Source organism: Chionomys nivalis, chromosome 3 (genome assembly GCF_950005125.1).
Source record: "Chionomys nivalis chromosome 3, mChiNiv1.1, whole genome shotgun sequence".
Taxonomy (NCBI): domain Eukaryota; kingdom Metazoa; phylum Chordata; class Mammalia; order Rodentia; family Cricetidae; genus Chionomys; species Chionomys nivalis.
Genome location: NC_080088.1, coordinates 120,803,615 through 120,823,039, shown reverse-complemented (window position 1 = coordinate 120,823,039; position 19,425 = coordinate 120,803,615). Strand labels below are relative to the sequence as shown.

Sequence of the window (19,425 nt, the reverse complement as noted above, 5' to 3'; positions counted from 1 at the left end):
TGGACACGCGCGCGCTCGCACTCCAACCATTAACAGAGCACGCCTGGAATTATCCTCTGTTTGACCACCAGGGGTCAGTACCTGCAACAGATTGGGGTCCCTGGGACAGCCAGCAAGCAAGGTGCCAAGCTGCCATCCCGTGACTGCTTGAGTCCTTCCCAATAAAAACCAGAGAACAGCTGCTCTCCCTGCCCAGTCGTCTCCCCCACCCCCAGCCCGGAGCGGTCTCATTAGGCATTCTGCTGGTGCCACCAGCTAATTAGTGTCACGTTAATTGAGCATTCAGGAGGCTGCCACCTCCAAGGGCATAGTGTCACAGTGAAGGGGAATGCAGATGAAGGGTGGTGCCCTGGGACTTCCTGGTCCCCTGTGGAGGGCAGGGGCTGGACGGAAGAGAATGCTATTACCACTCTCTCACTCCTGTGACAGCACCGTCCTGTACTCAGAAATCTGAGCTTCCCGTGAGTCAGGAGGTGACTGAGCCACCTTGGGGAGACCCAGTTCTAAGTGTGCTGCTCCTGGGCCCCAGGCTCCTGAGCCCCAGGCCCCTAAGCCCCAGGCCCCTAAGCCCCAGGCCCCTGAGCCCCAGGCCCCTGAGCAGGCCTGCCCTCTCCTGTCAAGTGAAGTTGGCCCCAGTATAAACCTCCCAAAGCAGCCTGAGCCCTGGGCCACCTCAATGATACAGGCCTAGATCCTGCAGGGCATCTGGAGCCCAGGACCAGGAATTCTGGGATGGCGGCTCCCCACTCTCCTTGAAGAGGCATCTCATTGCATGCTTAAGTCCCCTGGAGCCCAGCCTTCAGCCCCATCCTGGTAAGAACACCGGCAGCCTGAGTCTGCATAGTCAAGGTAACCGTGACCCTGCTCTACCACTTAGCTCCCCACAGCGGAGCCCGGCCCTCCCCTCCCTGCCCGCCTGCTGCTGGCAGCAGCGCAGTGAAGCCCTCTCATCTCCCTGAGGCAACATTAAACCCCACTCAGAGGGCTGGTTTTAATTGGCTTAATATACTCGTTAATAACCGCGTCTATTTAACGCACCTGTAAAAGGCCCATAACATTAACTTAATGGCAGCGACAGTTCGCCCGGCACTTCCTGCCAGCCTTTTAAATCTCCAGACAAGCCGTTAATGGGGACTTCCTGGATGGAGATGGATTGGGGGAGAGCTAAGCAGGGAGAGGCAGCCCGGGTCACCCTTACTTGATGCTAACCCTGCGTGTCTAACCTTTTCGGAGCACAGGGCCCTCCAGAGCTGTCTCACGAGGGCACAGTGCTGACCCAAGGGAAAATGCGACCCTGTGTGTGCTGAGGGCCTGTTGACAGGAAAGGAGGCTACAGAGGGAGGTCTAGGTCAGGTGGCCAGTGTCGCCTTGAACAGCGCATCCCAGTGAAGGCTGTTACAGAGGAGCTGAGTGGGGACAGCACACGAGAGCTCCAAAAAAATCATTGTCAACGCTGACACGGGCCAGGGACACCGAGGAAGGCCAGCCCTTTGTACCTGCTCCCGAGACCCTCCGGACTCAAGCAGTGGGAATCAATTTAGTACCAGCTTGGAGTGGGGCCATGGCACCCTGAGGCCACATGTGGCAGATCTGGGACTTAAAAGACCACTGATGTTCAGTTGGTCTGTCACCTTCACCCCTGCTCAGAGGCACACCGCAGTCAGGTGTCTTATTTCCAGCCAGGCCCACCTATGATCAGCTCGAGATGAACACATCAGTGTATTAATCCGTTGGTGCCCTAAGACCCCGTCAGCCCTATGTGTGCCACCAGCAAGGGACCAAGCCTTCAATACACGGGCCTTCAGGGGATTATTTTATACCCCAATCATAACGGATGGTCTCTCTCCCTGGGGAACCGTCCATGTGGAGCATACACCAGATGACCACAGTGGCCTGGGACCTGGATGTTTTGGTTTCCAGCACCCATCTCTGGGTTGCTGGCCCCTGTCTCGGATCCTGTATGGCTCCCCTCTTCAAAGGCTGCCACCTCATTGACCTCTGCGTTCAAGCCACAAACCCTCCCAGCCCACCACTCAGTTCGCCGGACCTCACTGTTCATTCCCAGGGCAGTCAAACCGTCCCAGGAATCCGTGCCAAGCGGCCACCCCCGACATTGTAAGTTCCAGGACAGCCAGGGCTACATAGAGTGACCCTGTCACCTCACGAAAGTCACTTAGCAACTTTCCTGCCCACCCATACTACATTCTTCTCAGTATAATGAAGCCCCTAATCCAGTTCATATCCAACGAGGGGGACCAGACATGGCTACTTAGGGAAGATGTGCCCAAGAATGTGGATGTGTCCACCACACCTGTCAGCCTGCCCCCCTTTGTTTCCGGGGCTTGTTGCTGCCCGCCATCCGATCCAGGGTGCTGGCTCTTTTCCTCCCTGCCTGCATGGTAGGGCCCAGGAAGCAGTGGGTGTGTGACAGACAGCAGTGGCAGGGGTCCAGAAGGGACAGGCTCAAGCGTCTGCTGTGTCCTATGGGAGTGGGGCCCAGCTGTGTACAAACCATTAAGGGAGCCCTGAGTCTGGTGGCCAGCTGCAGGCAGGGCCATGGTCCCTTCCGTAATGACAGCTGCCACTGAGATTCCTCGGACTAACTGAAACAGGGGTAGGGCAGGCTGGGTGGCTGGGTGGATGCTGGGCTTTTCCATGGGGCTGTGCAGCCTCCACCTTACCCTCCTCTAAGGAGCCCGCTGACACTCAGCTCTCCAGCCTCTCCATGAGGACCTTTCCCTATTCCCGTTGCCCTGCCTTTACCAGACCCTGAGATGGTGTGAGCACTTGTGACAGGGACTTTGCAACCTGGGCCCAAGAAGGCGAGGGTCCCAAACCAGGTCCCCTGCAGAACAGGCTGTGCTGTGAAGCTCTCCAGGGTAGCCAGAAAAAAAGGGTCTTTTAGGGACCGAGGCTTAAGAGGGGTGGGTACCATCTCAAAGGCGTGTGTGGGGCCCATGATTAAACCAGTCCTGTGATGGGAAACCACAGCAGCCTCGCTGTCACCATGCCCAGGAAGAGGCTCACCAACATCAGCCTGAGCATCCAGGTGATGGCTAGAGAGGGTGGTGGCCCTCAGCCGTCAGACATGACCTAGCCCTGCTGGGCGCTGCCTGGGGTGGAGTGACTGTGACCCAGAAGACAGACGGGTCTAGCTCTGCCCTTGGCTGGTTGTGACCTCTGACCTCTTAACCTACAAAATGGAGACCTGTGTGTCATCTTGGGTCAGGTGACAACACTGTGGCTGATGGGACTTGGAAACCCAAGAGCCACTTGGCTGAGTGTCTACTCAGGGTCCCTCAGGAGGCTCGGCTGGGACTGAACAAGACTCACGTGGCCAATGCCTCTGTCCATCCCCTAGGCCTCTCCAGGGTCCCCATGTGACTGGGTGCCGTGGGAGAAGCAGCCCACAGAAAACCATGTTTCCTTCCAAAGGATCTTGCTGGTTATATAGTTCAACCCTGCCTGCTGTGGGACCTGGGCAGAGACTAGAGTGCCCGGTGGTCAGAATGACTAGGGAGCCAGGGCTCCAGGCCGGCTGCCACATGTCATACCCCTACGTACGTCACAGGGATGCCATCCCTCCACACACACACCACTCAGAAAATAGTGGGTGCAGAGCCTGTACCTGGCCATCGCTGGCCGCCACGAGCCTCTGCCTCCAGACACGACTGCCTGCAGGAAGCCCGCTGACCAGATGGGGGCCAGGTGCGCCCTCTTTTGGGAAGAAGACCAGGGAAGCAGGCATTTCCTCCCTTTTCTTAAGGTTTTGAACACCTAATTTATTCCATCCATTAGATAGATTTTGTAGATTTAATCATTTTCACAGTTGGTGGCTCATTGGATACTCAAGATAAACTCCGAATGAAAGCATAATGCAAAGGACAAATGAGTTTTCACACCACAGTGGCAGACACGTGCCTGGGAAGAGTTTAAGGGGAACACAAATACACACGGCCATCATTTTTTTTTCCCCTCCCGGCAGCTGCTTTTGCTGAGTCTGGTAGGTTTCCACAGCTAATTTCACCAGTTTTGTTCATCTGTAAAATTGCATAAAAGTGACATTTTTGTGCTCATTATAGCAACTGCTGATTTATGGCTGGCAAATGAAGAGCGGGTCCCTTTTCCGCGGGACTCTCAGAGCGGTGCTAAGTGCCCATGAAATTGCTTGTATAATGTAGTTTAAATCCAATCGCAGAGAAAGATTCCTCCGTTGGCCAAAGTGGCATTTCCATTCTCCACACCAAGTTTATTTTAGGCTACTTAGGAGCTGGGGAGGCCCAGGGCAGGTCCGAGCGGACTTACCTTCTGGGTCCAGGTTAGGCCAGGGATTGAGAGGTAGAGAATGTGACACCCTGTTCCATGTTGTCACTACCGCCTCCTGCCATGCTGCACTTGGGCCTTGCTGGCCCGAGGGGCTGGGCGGATCGTGCTTACTCTGTCTTGTGTGCTGTGGGCTGAGGCAGCCACCAGGTCCAACCCACTGGAAGCCACAAGTATGCAGACCCCTAGTCATGACCAGCATCTGTCTCCAACTGTTTGGCATGCCCACTCTGGTGAGAAGCCGCCCTGATGTGCCCAGGCCCTGCCTCAGCTGGCCTGAGCTCTCCCAGCTGCTCAGGCAGTTGTGTCTGGGAAGGCTGACCTAGTCACCACCCTGCCTGACACAGAGAACCGTTGTCCAGCCTAATGCTGGACCAAGGCCATTCAGGTCAGGCTCTGGGAGGACAGATAGGAAGCCTCCAACTGAAAGGACCTCACGGGTGTGTCCGTCTCTGGTAAGACTCTGCCCTGGGCCAGACTTGGTCTCCTCCAGCACCGCCTACTACACACGGACCTGCTGAATCCTCCTAGCCCCCCTCAGAGGCAGCCTTAGAAGCAACATCTGCATAGATGAGGAAAGGAAGGCTCAGCATGGTGAGCCCTTACCTAAGCCCCTGTCACCCACCGTGTGACCCACACGTTGGGCCCCTCAGCACCGCCGAGGTCACCCTGTGACTGGCACCATTATTGTTCCCATTCCACACATGGGAAAACTGGAGCTTGCCCAAGCAGCTTGCCTAGGGCTCCACAGCCAGGAACTCCACCCAAACCCTGCCAGCGCCAGTACAGGCCTTCCTGCGTGCCTCCCTGTGCCCCTGCCTCAGAGGAAGCTCTGGGCTGTGCTCTGGTTTACTGGAATGGCTCAGGATACCAGGAGGGGTCTGTGAACCAGCAGGGCCAGTTGTGACCACCTATAGTGAGTGAGTCTCACAATCTAGAATGTCACACACAGTATTAACAGGCCAGCCACCGTGAGCATCCGGCATCCACTTCACCTCACCTGGAATGCCAGCACAGCTAGTCCATGCTGCCAGAAGTGGGGGTGGGGCTGGGGATGCTTGGTTGGTAAGGGTAACTTGCCTAGGAGGCCCTGGGTTCTATCCCAGGCGCTGCATAACAGGGCATGATGGCACACAGCTGTGACCCTTGCTCTTGGGAGGGAGAGGAAGGTCAGGGTCATTCTTGTATATGCATCAAGTTTGAGCCAACCTGAACACACCCAGGACCCTATCTCAAAGAGGAAAAAAATGGCAAGCTCTATTTAAACTTTGTATGTGTGTGCGGTTTCCTCTGTGAATTTCGTGCTTTGGTTCAAAAGTTGGAAGTGTGGAGCCAACAGAGGAAAAACCAGCGAGGGAAGGGGAACTGGGCAGCTCCCAGAGCCCTGGTAGGGACTGAGGGGTTGTGGCTACCAGCCTGACACTCACTTGTGCCTCTGTCTCCCTGCAGGCGAGTCAGTGGCCAGCTCTATGCATTCTGCCCGCTATCCAAGCCCAGCCGAGCTGGATGCCTATGCCGAGAAGGTGGCCAACAGCCCACTGTCCATCAAGATCTTCCCCACCAACATCCGGGTGCCGCAGCACAAGCACCTGAACCGCACGGTCAACGGCTATGACACCAGCGGCCAGCGCTACAGTCCCTACCCTCAGCACAGCACCGGCTACCAGGGCCTGCTGGCCATTGTCAAGGCTGCGGTCGTCTCCTCTAGTTCGGCTGTGCCCACTGGGCACACCAAAAGTGTGCTTAAGAGTGTGGAGGGCAAGCGGACTAAACTGTCACCGGCCACTGTGCAAGTGGGCATCGCACCCTACCCGGTGCCCAGCACTCTGGGGCCTTTGGCTTACCCGAAGCCACCTGAGGCACCTGCCCCACCGCCCAGTCTACCTGCAGCCGCTACTGCCACCTCTGTGATCCCTCTGCCAGGCCGGGGCCTGCCCCTGCCCCCTTCCAATCTGCCCTCCATCCATAGCATCCTCTACCAGCTCAACCAGCAGTGCCAGGCCCCAGGCGCTGCCCCAGGCGCCTGTCAGGGTGTGGCTGTGCCCCATCCCAGTCCAGCTAAGCATGGCCCGATGCCCAGCTTTCCTAGCATGGCGTACTCAGCCACAGCAGGTCTGCCAGACTGCCGGAAAGGGGCAGAACTGAGCCAGGGAGCCACACCAGCCCTGACAGTGGCTGGGGCCACCAAACCCGCAGGGTATGCAGAAGGTGGCCTGGATTACCTGCTATGGCCACAGAAGCCACCCCCACCCCCACCCCAGCCACTTCGAGCCTACAGTAGCAGCACCGTAGCTAGCAAGTCTCCTGAGACTTGTGGCGGGCGGGCATTCGAGAGGGCCAACGGGTCGCCCCACAACTGTGGTGTGGGGCTGCCCACCAGCTTCACCGTGGGCCAGTATTTTGCTGCCCCTTGGAACAGTGTTCTGGTGACACCTACTAGCGACTGCTACAATCCAGCAGCAGCTGCGGTAGTGACAGAGCTGGGGCCAGGAGCTGCCAGGGAGCTAACTGGGCCTCCTGCAGACGCACTCTCGGGCCTGGCCAGCAAGAGCGTGTGCAACACAGCGGTGCTGAGCAGCAGCCTGCAGTCGCTGGAGTATCTCATCAATGACATCCGGCCACCCTGCATCAAGGAGCAGATGCTCGGCAAGGGCTATGAGACAGTGGCCGTGCCCCGGCTGCTGGATCACCAGCATGCCCACATCCGCTTACCCGTCTACAGATAAAGTCTGCTCTGCGAGCACATGAACCGATGGACAGATGGACAGGGTGCTGAGGGTTAGCAGGCCACAGCACAGGGCAGGATACTAGCAGGCCGTCCCACCTGCCCTGTGGCGTGTGTCCACAGGGAAGCCAGGCTGCTTCGCTCCGCACTGCGGTGGGCAGGCAGGTTGACCTCACTCACCAGGGCTTTCTCCCCCAACTTGCTGCCCTAGGGAGCAGGGAGGGTCCAGGGCTGCCTGCAAGGCCCATCCTTCCTCCATCGAAGCAGGGAAAGAGGACCTTCTGCAGACAGGAAGTTCCTTCTGGAGTTCCAGCAGAGGCATTCAGACCCAGGGGTGCTCCAGTCAGCCACACACACTGGGTCTTTACCCACAGTCCCCTAGTTTCTCAGAAAAGGAGCAGAAAGGATTCTAGAAAGTCCCTGGGTCCAAAGTGCACCCCCCACCAACTACTCTAGGTGAAGACCACTCTGACTCCAGACTCCTAGAGGCCTCAGGACTACCAGCCCCTGTTCCTCCTGACTCCCCTCCCCGTCCTTCCTAATAGGAATCACATCCCACCCTTCTCTCTCCACCCTGGACCAACCTCTTCTCTGTTCCCTCCACTACACCGTATAGGGCTGCCGGGAACAACTGGTGCATCGCTCAAGGGCACTGTGCCCAAGGAGACTCCACGCACATCCTAGGTGTGTGTATTAAGAGTTGCCTGCATTCTGAGGAAGGGACACCATTTCCCTACCCGCACAGAGATGTCACGGGCTAGCGAGGGGCCTGTACATTCAGACTCCATTCATGTGGACGATCTTGCCCTCAAGTGTGGGGTCTCCTGGGAGCTAGTGAGAGGGTGACCTACTGGCTATAACTGGAATACCCCACCCAGCTCCTCTGCACCCCCCCAGACCTGACCTGCACTGCTGTCAGGAGAGGTGGCATAGATAAGCCCAAGAAGTCAAGGCCTGCAGTCCCTGGGTCCCAGCCCAGCCCCAGGCACGCACTCCGGAAGCGGTACCATATCTCTCCAAGGCCTGTTCAAGCACTAAGTGCATTTACAAATCTCTGAGAATGTTTTTTTTATACTAAAATTGACCATTATATTCTACTGTGAGAAGTGCAGTCTGCACTGTTGTTTTAAAAACGAAGAGAAAGAGAAAAAAAAAAACAGATGGTGTCTCAGCCATGTGCTGTGAAGATGTTTCCACTCTCGCTGACTCCTTCCCTCGGGGATCCACGGGAGGGCGCCCCAGGGAGCCTGGCGGGAGGGTTGGCATACACGGTGTTCTGTGCCCAAGTTATTATGAAGCTCTTCAAGCTGGGTGCTACCCCATGTGTTCTGTCATCTTTGGTGGCCAATGGTCCACCCATAGAAGCAAAATCAATCAAAACTGAGCTCCGGTAGCTCTCTAGTGCTGGGGTGGCTCCGAACCCCCCATCGTAAGCCCCTCCCCAGCTCCTGTCTGTCATCCTCCCAGCTTAAATGGTGGCAGAATACCTGGAGACAGGCTTGCCATCATCCTGGCCAACCCAGATGACACTGGGCCAGACATGTCCCTGGGAGGTCATTCACCAGGGACCAGCTGAACCTTGCCAGAGACTCATCCTTGGGAGGTGGGAGGTCTCCTGCCTGAGTTTACAGTGCCGTGGGCCTGGTGCCCACACAGAAAGATGAGACCTGTCCTATGGTGGGGGTGGAGAGTGGGGAGCGGAATCTGAGTTCAGAGCACCCAACAGGATGGGAGACGGGAAGAGGGATCCAGTCCCACAGCATGATGGTTTCACTGTGCCCATGTTTGATCCCAGTCAGATAATCTATGCCAAGAAAAATTGGGACATCCAGTCTGGGGCGGCCCTCCCGCCCCACACGGAGCCCTGGCCAGTGTGGTGGGGATTAGGGCAGAGGTAGGAACGTCCCAAGTCAGCCAGACCCTCAGCTGGGGCCGCAGTCTCCTGAAACCTTTCAGTAACCCAGAGTCCACTCAAAGGGAATAGTCTCAATGTCACCGTGTGCAGAAGACCAGGCTTTTCCCTGGGCCAGGCACATCTGCTAGCCCAGGGGATATGGGAGACCAGGCGACACGTGGTAAGTGCTGGAAAGACCACCAGGGTTGAGTCACAAAGAATCAGTAGGTGGGGCTGGAGAGATGGCTCAGTGGTTAAGAGCATTGCCTGCTCTTCCAAAGGTCATGAGTTCAATTCCCGGCAACCACATGGTGGCTCACAACCATCTGTAACGAGGTCTGCTGCCCTCTTCTGGTCTGAAGACATACACACAGATAGAATACTGTATACATAATAAATAAATATTTAAAAAAAAAATCAGTAGGTGACATGATGACCTCAGTGGCCCTGTCAGGTAAGGAATGGGGTCACACATCTTTCCCAGAGCAGACATAGAACCTGAGGAACACCTGCAAAATAATGGCAGACCCGGCAACTGTCTAAAACAGAGCCAGTGGGCCACCCAGAGCCGAGATGGGCATAGCAGGTAGCTGGACAGGGTCTGAGCCCCAACTGCTACACTGAACTATTCTAAAAAAAAAAATAAATAAAAACCACCAAGCTGGCATATTGTGAAGGAAACATGGGCGGCAGGAGTGACCCTAGAAGGGCAGACCAGTCTGCCCTGTGGCTGGGTTCCTTCTCCCTGGGCCTCAGTTTCCCCTTCAGAGCTGAGATTGCTGACCCGAAGAGCATTCTAGATGCTGTGGCATTGACCCATGCTTTCACGGAGACCCTTGAGGCAGGTCAGGCCACCAGAGTGACGGAAGCGGCCAGTCAAAGCAGGCTCAGGGCCAGGGAGCTCCTGCTGGCGCACAGTGCTCTGCACAGGTGAGTCTGGTGCGGTCACGGCCCCCTAGAAGGAAGCCTCCCCACCCCCGCTCCATCTCCACTCCTGGTTGCTCTGTGCACACCTGGAGGCAACAGAAATGCTCCAGGTTTTGTTTGCCTTCAGAATCAGGTTGGCCTGCGTGGCTGGGCTACGGGGAGGCAAGCTAGGCAACTAAGCTGTGAGAAGCTGCTCCTTCACCCTCTCCCATCCCCGCTGAGGTTCTGTCTCCGTTCCTGCAGGTTCTCTTCCCCCTGAAACTACCTTGGGCTCCCATGTTTCCAGGCTGAGATCAGGTGGTCAGGCATGCTGTACCACATTCATGGCCACAATGGCAAAGCCACCAAGGTGCATCTTCTGCATCTTACCACATCAGGACAGCCAGGGACTGAGAGCAACTGGGACAGACACCAGGTCAACTGCCCAAAACAGGAACCAGACCCCAGAGATAAGCAGGTCACATTAAAGGCTCTGAAAAGTTCTGCATGCTAACACCCTTAGTCTTTAGCCCATGACCCTGCCAATATCTGAACTTAAGTTTTTGTTTCTATTAATGTACCAGGGAACAAGACTTTGTTCAGGGAAACTATGTTGCATTGGAGGAGAATGAGTGCCTTCTCCCTGGGCCTCAGTTCCCTCAGTTGTAACACAGGCTTCGTAGTGAGCTGCAGGGGAGCAAGGATTTGACTCCATCCATAACCAGCAGTCACTGGGCCCATATCTAGGTTCTCAGCGTCCTATTAGGAAGGTGAGGACAGTGGTGCAGCACAATCACTATGAATACATTTGTTTGGGGCAGGGACCCTTGAACTCGAGATGCCCCTGCCTCAGCCTCTCAAATGCTGAGGCTGCAGGCAGATCCTAGTACACACACAGATGAGAACACCCACTCTGAGGGGCAAATAGGCCCAGGGAGGGAAGGCAACTTGCTTCGGATCACACAGCAATTTGATCCTAAACCCTCTAGAAGCCGGGCTGCCTTCTCCTCACAGAAAGAACATAGGCTCCTCCCAAGTCCCGGGCTCCAGGTGGTGGCGCACCGGCTGCTGTTAAACTTCAGCACCTTTGTAAAGGCCTGAGACACTGAATTTTAAACAAATCCTTGTGTGGCTAGAGACACCTCAGTGGTGCAGTGCTTTCTTATAAGGTCTGGGTCCCACCTCCCACAACTTCCAAGAAGTTGCACCCTGTAATAAGACAGGGCTCAGGTTCAAATCCTGCCTCCACCACATCCTCACTGTGTCCTGGACTGGGTTCATTTATTGGTTCTCACTTCTTTCTCTAAAAAATGGAGTTGAAACAACTGTACTTCTTACCTATGCGGTAAGTGACAGAAACCACGGCTTCCCTCGTTAAGATGAGAAAGAAAATGTATTCTCACAAACAAAGGCTAATTTAAGTGCAGGGTAGCCCAGGGGTTGGCTGAGTCATAAGTAGCCCAATGGTGTTATCAGGGACTCCCTCCTTTTTCATCACTGTCTGTTCTATTGTGGATGACCACAGCTTTTTAAAAAAAAAAATTATTTATTTATTATGTATACAATATTTTGTCTGTGTGTATGCCTGCAGGCCAGAAGAGGGCACCAGACCTCATTACAGATGGTTGTGAGCCACCATGTGGTTGCTGGGAATTGAAGTCAGGACCTTTGGAAGAGCAGGGAATGCTCTTAACCTCTGAGCCATCTCTCCAGCCCCTGACCACAGCTTTATAAGAGAAAGCATTTAACTGAGGACTGGCTTACAGTTTCAGAGGCTTAGTCCACTGTCGTGGTGGGAGCATGGCAGCAGGCAGACATGGTGCTGGAGCAGTAGCTGAGAGCTCTATATCCTGATCTACAGGCAGAGAGAGCAAGGCTGTAGACTATTAAAGAGCTCCACAGTAGCCCGGAATGGAGTATAACAAAGGTTTATTTGTTTGGTGATAAAACTCACAGTAAGGGTAGAGATCCACGGTCCCCTGTGGGTGCTGGAAGCTTGGGATCAAATCTAGTAAAAAAGGGGGCTGCGTGCGTACTTTTCATATGTGCTTCTAGTACCTCAGACCACACCCAAATGGACCACTTCTAAAAGACTATTGGCTGAAGGAGTTCCCATAATACCTCCCCTCTTTGTCTAAATAAGAGGGTTCTAAGCCTAATACAAGACTATATACAATAAGAACAAATTCAAGTATTGTCCAGGGAAAAGAAGAGACAAGAACATATAAAAATTAGAACTACAACCAGCATGACAACATCAAGCAAGAAACATATGCTAAATGTCCAGTCTAGATAAGGAACAAACAGCAGATTATTTCAATAGTTATCCTATCCTGACAAGTCTAACTCTTACATTAAAAGTGTCTTGGTTCAGTCAAGAAAACAAAGTAACTATGACTATCTAGTCTTCAACCCCATCAAAGACCAGAGAAGGGAAATAATATTACCTGAGTAAACAGAAAGTGCAGTCAAGCAACTTCCAAAAGGTGCAGGAAATGACAGAGACAACTGGCTACCTGGGCAATCACCCAAAGTCTCATTTGCAATGTTGAGGCAACCAACTTTGGCTAAGGTCTAGAGTATCTAACAGACCATTTTCAGAGGCAGGAAAATTTGAAAGACCATTCTACCCTGTGTTGGCTGAAGGAATTCCTACAACACCTGGTATGGGCTTTTGAAATCCCAAGGCCCAACCTCAGAGACAGGCTTTCTCCAATAAGGTTATACCCTCCTAACCCTTCCCAAATAGTGCCTGGTGACTGAGCATTCAAATCTATGAGCCTTTGGGGGCCATTCTTATTCAAACCATCACACCCGTGTTCTGGTCTCAGCATCCCTTCCTAGTGACAAAGTAGCTACCACAGTTCCAGCCACCACTTCCAGACCCACCAGTGAGGCGCAGCTGGGGGAGGGGCAGTCCCACTCCCCTGGGGATCAGCACTGGGCCACAGGGCTATTCCATGCCAATGTCATGTGTGTTGGGGGTTCGTGCTGTGCAGAGCAGGGTGTATGAGGAAGAGGAGGCCCAGCCTCAAGCTCACACAAAGCCAGCTTCTGCCTGGCCATCTGCTTCCCTTGCCTGAACCTCCTTTCACAAAGAGCACTACCAGCCTGGCCTCTCCCCCACACCCCTTGGCTCTTCAGTCCCTGGGCTGTGGGCCTCTGCTGGCCATGGCTGTCGTCCCCCCCCCCCCCCCGTTCTCTCACCTCCCACACTCCCTCTTAGGAAGATCCCCTCATTGCCCGCAGGGACCCCGGAGTCCTCAAAAATGAGAGGCTCAGGAGGTTCCTGGCTCTCAAGTCCATGCTTCTGCCAGGCCAGAAGTGGGGGTACAGGCCCAGAGGCCCCAGCTGCCTAGTCATCCAATCAAAGCAGAGGCATATCCATAGGGCCAAGGCCTGGCATGGAGGTCACATGACCACAAACTGGCCAGCACAGCTAATAAAACCCCTGGCAGTCATCTGAATAGTAACAGCCTTGAGAGGCAACTGTTCAGTCAAATCCAGAGCGCGCCCTCCCAGCCTCACTTGACCCCGCCCCTTCTCTTTGATCTCTACTGTATCCATTATTTCCCAGAGAGCTTTAAACTTGGGGGACAGCGTCAGTCACACATGTTGTACGAATGTTCCCCCCTAATGAGCCTCTCTAGGAAGGAAGGGACCGGCCACCAAGAGAGCAACGGGGGCTGGGGATCAGCTGACAGGGCCTCCACAGGAAGGCAGAGGCCATGAGGGCATGGTGCTGGGTTCAAATCTCACCTTCACTGTTTGTGGCCCTGGCTACAGTCCTGGCCTCTTGAATGTCGCAGAGTTCTGGTTTGGGGCTTGGCTTGCTTCTGAATCCATTAACTATAGCTGACCAAATTATTAAAAAAACAAACCAAGCCAGGCAGTGGGGCGCACGCCTTTAATCCCAGCACCTGGGAGGCAGGCGGATCTCTGTGAGTTCAAGACCAGCCTGGTCTACAGAGCTAGTTCCAGGACAGGCTCCAAAGCTACAGAGAAACCCTGTCTCGAAAAACCAACCAACCAGCCAAACAACCAAACCAAAGGGCTGGAGAGATGCCTGGGTCACGGGTTGCTTGCACAGAGGACCTGGGTTTGGTTCCTAGCATCCACACGGCGGCTCACAACCATCTGCAATTCCAGTTCCACACCTCTTCTGTCCTCCGTGGGCACTACCCTCGCATGGTGCACAGATACATGCAGGCAAGGTAATAACAAATCTTTTTCTTTTTCAGGAAAACTCAGCATTATCCAAACTCGTTCATGTCTCAGAGCTCAGGGTTTTTGTGAGCTCTGCCCCAGCAGGTGTTCAGCCTCACCTTAGGCTGGCCATGAAGGGCTGCCTACATCCCATTGGTGAACATGTCACCTGCTCAAGCCCAGGTATAGGACACTACGCTCAGCTTACAGCAGGGGGCGAAACAGTTTAACTGCTAAGAGGGGACAAGAAGTGGGGCGTGATGGCACACACCTGTCACTCCTGCACTTGGGAGGTGGAGGCAAGACTGAGGTCTCAAGGCCAGTCTGGGATACAGGGCAGAAACAGTGTAACTGCTACAGGCTGACTTTTCCTGGGAGGGAGATGGCTCATCCCTCCCGCTTCTTAATCCTGCCTTCAAAGAAAAGGGACTCTAGACCAATGAAAGAGCAGTCCGCTTCCCTGCCCTCAGAGATTGGCTCAGGAATGGACACGTGTCCTGATCCAGCCCGGTAAGAGGCAACCCTGGGTCTGTGGCTGGAATAGTGAATGAAGCTTGAAACCTGGGCCAACACCCTGGGAAAGCCATCCTGGGACAAAACTCACAAGCTGGGCTGAGGCCCAAAAGACAGGGTCATGAGTACCTCAGCTGAGTCCCTGGATCCAGCCATGCCTGAAGCCAGGCTTCATGGTCATTTTCAGTCATATAGACCCATTTATGAGCCTGGCCAGGTGGTGAAGGACTGTGACCCCTCCAGCTGGGAGGCTGAGTTAGGGTTCTGTGTTCACTGCCAGCCCGAGCTACAGACCAAGTTCAAGGCCAAGCTGGGCAAGCCAGCAGGACTCAATCACCAGGTCGTACTCAGATGTCTTGTCCCACACAGCAGAAACGTATGTCTACTACTCGTGGGGAGTACTGAGGCTACCGGCTTGGCCAGCGAGAAGGCTCAGCACGCAGGGATGCTTGCCACCAAGATGGATGGTCTGAATTCAGTTCCCGGCATGCATAGCAGAGGGAGAGAAATGACCACTGTCTTCTGAGCTCCGCACCTGTGCCATGGCATGTGTGTGCCTAAGCACACAAAACAAAGGTAACAATTTTTAATTAAAAAGGGGCTGGAGCCGGGCGATGGTGGCGCACGCCTTTAATCCCAGCACTCGGGAGGCAGAGATAGGCGGATCTCTGTGAGTTCGAGACCAGCCTGATCTACAGAGCTAGTTCCAGGACAGGCTCCAAAGCCACAGAGAAATCCTGTCTCGAAAAACCAAAAAAAAAAGGGGGGGGGGCTCAGTGGTCCTATGTCCTAGCCGACCTGTGGTGTGACCCGTAAGGTGGCTTACAACAGTATGGAACTCCAGTTCCAAGGAATATGCGCCCCCTTCTGGCCTCTGCACGCACTGCATGCACACGGTTACAGGCAGGCAAAGCACCCATATACATAAAAATTAAGAAAAATTTTAAAGAGTGCCAACTTTGTAAGATTCTCCACAAGATTTAAATGGGGTGACAAAGAAGCCTCGAGGGGTCTGTTCCTGTTAATAAAGGGAGGATTGCACCATTATAGATTCCATGAGAAACACTAGAGACCCCTGCGGAGTGGGCCACTGGGGATGCAAGAGTGCATGGGGGCGGGGGCGGGGGGGGGATGTCGTTGTAGGTCTGCACTCGCGGGGTAGTTGTGTGCCCCTGGGCAAAACACCCTACGTTTTGTTCAAAGCATGGAAGGAAGGTTGGTGTGTGGCTCGGTGGCAGAGTGCTTGTTTATCATGCTCAAGGTCCTGGGTTCCATCCCAGAACCTCAATGAACACTAGAGGAGATGGGCTAGGCCTCAGGCCTCGGGCTGGGATCATGAATTGTGAGATTCATTGTGACATCACTGCCCACCTGTGCCAGGACAAGTCCCCATAGGCTGGGTATTCCAAGTGAAATAGCTAATTCTCAGAGTACCCCCGCTTGGTGACACAGCAATGCACTTGGTGGGAGTCTTGGCTTTTTCTCAAAAATACTGTCCCACAGATCACCGGCACGGGGAGAAAAAAAGTCAAAGTTCACAGCATGGCCCTGGCCGCAGGTGGAGCCCTTGCCCACCATTGTCAAGTCTGACCATTTTAAGTGGAACCAGCTCAAGTCGGGACGGTGCTCAGGCAAACTGTCTGTCCCTCAGTCATTTACAAGCTGTGGGACCCCATGTGGTGACCAGTCAGGCAGGCACTGACCCCAGGGTCAGTGGAGAACAGGCCACAGAGAGGATCATGGCTGCTGGAGGGAGGGGCTGAAGGAGCCAGGGTGCTTCCGCTGGGAGAAGGGGAATAGTTTGGGGGTGGGGTAGCCTGAGACTGAAAACCAAAGACATTGCTTTATTTCCTCTGTAGACAGGATCTCATGTAGCCCATGGCTGCCTTGAATTCATTATGTAAACTTGAATTCTTGTTCGTTTTGAGACAATCTTACTATGCAGCTCTGGCTGGCTTGGGACTTGCTGTGTAGACCAGGCTGGCCTTGAACTCACAGAGATCCATCTGCCCCTGCCTCTGAAGCTTTGTGTCCCCATACCTGGCTAAAGCGTGACCTTTTAATGCCCTCCAAATGAACCTCAGCCTTTCTTTCTTCTTTTTTTTCCATCTTATTTTTTAATTGATTCTTGTTGAGCTCTACATTTCTCTCTGCTCCCCTCCCTGCCTCTCCCCTCTCCTTCAACCCTCTCCCAAGGTCCCCATGCTCCCAATTTACTCAGGAGATTTTGTCTTTTTCTACTTCCCATGGAGATTCGATCCATGTATAACTCTTAGGGTCCTCTTTGTTGTCTAGATTCTTTGGGATTGTGATTTGTAGGCTGGTTTTCTTTGCTTTATGTTTAAAAACCACTTATGAGTGAGTATAATTGTCTTTCTGGGTCTGGGTTACCTCACTCAAAATAATGTTTTCTAGCTCCATCCATTTGCCTGCAAAATTCAAGATGTTATTTTTTTCTGCCATGTAGTGGGTACTCCATTGTATAAATGTACCACATTTTTTCTTATCCATTCTTTGGTGGATGGGCATTTAGGTTGTTTTCAGGTTCTGTCTATGACAAACAAAGCTGCTATGAACATAGTTGAGCACATGTCCTTGTGGCATGGTTCAGCATCCTTTGGATATATACCCAAAAGTGGTATTACTGGGTCCTGAGGAAGGTTGTTTCCTAATTTCCTGAGAAATTGCCACACTGAAATCCAAAGGGACGAACCACAGCCTTTCTTGGTGACATTGCCGAAGGCAGAGCCAGGATATGGGGGGGGAAGGACCATAGAAGATGCTTGTGAAGCCTCCTGGGTTCCCTCATCCTCCTTTCTCACACAGCTCTAACCTACTAGGGGATCACTTCCTCCCTGTTTTCCTCTACCTTTAGATAGTTCCTGCTTCCTGTCTGCTGATTGGCTGAAGCATTAGACACGGCACAACCGTGGTCAATGGTCCGAGGGCAGAGGCTAGGCTAGAGGGGTCTATGGCGTGGGTTGACGAGACAGAGGCAGAGACATCCCCTTGTGTGTTCTGGAGGTGCCTGGATCCAGGGTACACTGTGTCCCTGTGGGAAAAGCCTGCACAGCCCAGAGGGCCTCACATGTAGCTGAAACTGAAAACCTCCATGAGTGGTAGAACCAGGCTCTTAATAGATCAGCCCTGGAATTAGCCGGCATCAGGGGGATTTCTGCTGCATGGGACGATAAATACCCGTTTTTCTGTTGACTGGCTGTGTGAACCACACAATTATGTGACCATTACAACCACAACCCGGCCTATTTGGGGAATCTTAAAGAATCACCGCATCTTCATCCCTTTTAGTGGCTAAATTAGATTCCATCACACAGCTATAGCACACGGTTTATCCGCTCATCCCTCAGCCTGGGAAACCGAGGCTTGTGCAAATGCCCCCAGGACTCTGAAAATTCCTGTGGCAAGGCTAGAGCCCAGTTCTCTGCTCTGAAGGGAGAGCCTTCTGGAACATTCTCCCATGTTTCCAACCTCACTGTCCCAAATCAGGAGCACCCAGGATAGACAGGGCCCTCCCTGTGTCTCCAGCATGCATCTTCAGGGAATAGCCAGGTGCTGCCATCTTGTTTTGTGACCACCCGAAGAGCAAGCTCGGAAGCTGGGTTTGTGACCACAGGTATGTCCACCTCAGCTAGAGTTAAGCAATGCTGATCAGGAAGCCCCTCCCTGCTCAGAGCCTCACTTGGCCCAGCTCCTTCTCCCCATACCCAGCCTAAGGGAAAGACACCTGGCCTGTCATTTGGCCCTTCTGGCCGCTATCCTGTGGTTCTGGGGAGGCTCAGTCAGGTTGGGCTCGGGCCTGGCATGACACCCAAAGTCCCTTCAGTGGTTTCTGGGACTCCTGTTGAGAATGCTAAGTAGCCGCCCTCTCTGGGTGCTGATGTGGCAGCAAGGCACCCTGGGAGGCTGGGCAACCACAGGCTCCTGGCCCCAACACAGAGGAGAACTGGGCCATCAGGAAGGATGGTGCAGGTCTGGCTTCCTCCTCACCCTCACCCTTTCCAATGCCACCATCTGCCTCCTCCAACAACAAGGACATGGACGCTCAGAGAGGACATGTAACTCTCCAGCACAAGATGCCATGGTCTAAGTTAGTAGAGGGGGAAAGCCAGTGTGCCCTGAGCCTGGGACTCTGTCCACTGCAGCCACCCCAGACACCCATGATCCTGTGGATGCCGCAGGGAGGGATGGGAGGCACTGGCCAGAGCAGGACCTGAGCTGGGGAGGTCAGAGGTCAGAGGGGATATCACCAGCTACGGACTCCTCTGTACAGAGTCCACAGGTGTATGGGGCTTTCCTTGTGCCCCACCAGCACCGCTCCATGCTACTCCCACACCAGCATCCCTGTCCTCACCAGTGTCTCCTCCCTGACCGGCACTGTGACTCCCCACAGCATCACACTCCTTCCCTCATCTCTGCTGCCCACTAACTGTTCCATCCCTGTCTCTCAAATACCGCCTTCACCAGGATCACACCCACCACCTCCTCCTTCACCAGGATCACACACACCACCTACTCCTTCACTGAGATCACACCCACCACCTCCTCCTTCACTGAGATCACACCCACCACCTACTCCTTCACTGGGATCACACACACCACCTACTCCTTCACTGAGATCACACCCACCACCTACTCCTTCACTGGGATCACACCCACCACTTCCTCCTTTCATGGGATCACACCCACCACCTCCTCCATTTCCACTGGGATCACACCCACCACCTCCTCCTTCACCGGGATCACACCCACCACCTCCTCCTTCACCGGGATCACACCCACCACCTCCTCCTTCACCGGGATCACACCCACCACCTCCTCCTTCACCGGGATCACACCT

The 19,425-nt window shown here is 54.1% G+C and overlaps 1 protein-coding gene across 1 annotated transcript in view; it reads left to right on the top strand.

Moving 5' to 3' along the window:
• The window catches only part of Fam222a (family with sequence similarity 222 member A), a 44,214-nt gene extending 36,029 nt beyond the window's left edge, over positions 1-8,185 (top strand). The window contains exon 3 of the mRNA XM_057763418.1: positions 5,773-8,185. Within this exon, the coding sequence (XP_057619401.1) occupies positions 5,773-7,049 (1,277 nt within the window). The 3' untranslated portion in view covers positions 7,050-8,185. The remainder of the gene's footprint in view (positions 1-5,772) is intronic.
• The last annotated feature ends 11,240 nt before the right edge of the window (positions 8,186-19,425 follow it).